This window comes from Carcharodon carcharias, chromosome 38 (assembly GCF_017639515.1).
Source record: "Carcharodon carcharias isolate sCarCar2 chromosome 38, sCarCar2.pri, whole genome shotgun sequence".
Classification (NCBI taxonomy): domain Eukaryota; kingdom Metazoa; phylum Chordata; class Chondrichthyes; order Lamniformes; family Lamnidae; genus Carcharodon; species Carcharodon carcharias.
The window spans coordinates 2,155,236-2,157,108 of NC_054504.1; the positions used below are offsets into that span (position 1 = coordinate 2,155,236).

A 1,873-nucleotide genomic window follows, 5' to 3' on the forward strand; every position below is an offset into this window, starting at 1 on the left:
GAAGGAGACAGAGAGAGGAGAGAGAGATGGACAGAGAGAGGGGGAAGGAGACAGGTGGAGGAGAGAGAGATGGACAGAGAGAGGGGGAAGGAGACAGAGAGAGGAGAGAGAGATGGACAGAGAGAGGGGGAAGGAGACAGAGAGAGGAGAGAGAGATGGACAGAGAGAGGGGGAAGGAGACAGGTGGAGGAGAGCGAGATGGACAGAGAGAGGGGGAAGGAGACAGGTGGAGGAGAGAGAGATGGACAGAGAGAGGGGGAAGGAGACAGAGAGAGGAGAGAGAGATGGACAGAGAGAGGGGGAAGGAGACAGAGAGAGGAGAGAGAGATGGACAGAGAGAGGGGGAAGGAGACAGAGAGAGGAGAGAGAGATTAACAGAGAGAGGGGGAAGGAGACAGAGAGAGGAGAGAGAGATGGACAGAGAGAGGGGGAAGGAGACAGAGAGAGGAGAGAGAGATGGACAGAGAGAGGGGGAAGGAGACAGGTGGAGGAGAGAGAGATGGACAGAGAGAGGGGGAAGGAGACTGGTGGAGGAGAGAGAGATGGACAGAGAGAGGGGGAAGGAGACAGGTGGAGGAGAGAGAGAGATGTCTGTTGGGTTGTATCAGTCACTGTCGGCATCGTCACTGATCAGCCCCTTGAGGTTGGACCAAGCCGTCAGTTTCTTGGGGGGCTCGTCCTCCGAATCAGATCCAAGGGTTCGCTTGTAGCTGCCTCTGGCTGCGGGGTCCACATCCCAGGCTGAACCCCTGTGACGGCGAGGGCGACCTGAGGAACAGCACCGCAATTAGTGAATAGACTGACACACAGGCACCCCAGACTGTCCCACCCACACATCCCACCCAACGATTGTCCCCACATGCATTCACACACACGCAGACTGTCCACACACACACGCAGACTGTCCACACACACACGCAGACTGTCCACACACACGCAGACTGTCTACACACACGCAGACTGTCTACACACACGCAGACTGTCTACACACACACACACGCAGACTGTCTACACACACACACACACGCAGACTGTCTACACACACACACGCAGACTGTCTACACACACACACACGCAGACTGTCTACACACACACACACGCAGACTGTCTACACACACACACACGCAGACTGTCTACACACACACACACGCAGACTGTCTACACACACACACACACAGACTGTCTACACACACACACACACGCAGACTGTCTACACACACACACACGCAGACTGTCTACACACACACACACGCAGACTGTCTACACACACACACACACGCAGACTGTCTACACACACACACACGCAGACTGTCTACACACACACACGCAGACTGTCTACACACACACACACGCAGACTGTCTACACACACACACGCAGACTGTCTACACACACACACACACACGCAGACTGTCTACACACACACACACACGCAGACTGTCTACACACACACACACGCAGACTGTCTACACACACACACACGCAGACTGTCTACACACACACACGCAGACTGTCTACACACACACACGCAGACTGTCTACACACACACACGCAGACTGTCTACACACACACACGCAGACTGTCTACACACACACACGCAGACTGTCTACACACACACACGCAGACTGTCTACACACACACACACGCAGACTGTCTACACACACACACACGCAGACTGTCTACACACACACACACACACGACTGTCCACACACACACGCAGACTGTCCACACACACACACACACACACACGCAGACTGTCCACACACACACACACACACGCAGACTGTCCACACACACACACACACACACACACACACACACACACACACGTAGACTGTCCACACACAAACACGCAGACTGTCTATACACACACA

General features: G+C 54.5%; 1 protein-coding gene across 1 annotated transcript in view; it reads right to left on the reverse strand.

The window, feature by feature from the left end:
- Positions 1 to 465: 465 nt before the first annotated feature.
- The window catches only part of hirip3 (HIRA interacting protein 3), a 64,685-nt gene continuing 63,277 nt past the window's right edge, over positions 466 to 1,873 (reverse strand). Inside the window, exon 9 of the mRNA XM_041180016.1 lies at positions 466 to 768. Coding sequence (XP_041035950.1) covers positions 605 to 768 — 164 coding nt within the window. The 3' untranslated portion in view covers positions 466 to 604. The remainder of the gene's footprint in view (positions 769 to 1,873) is intronic.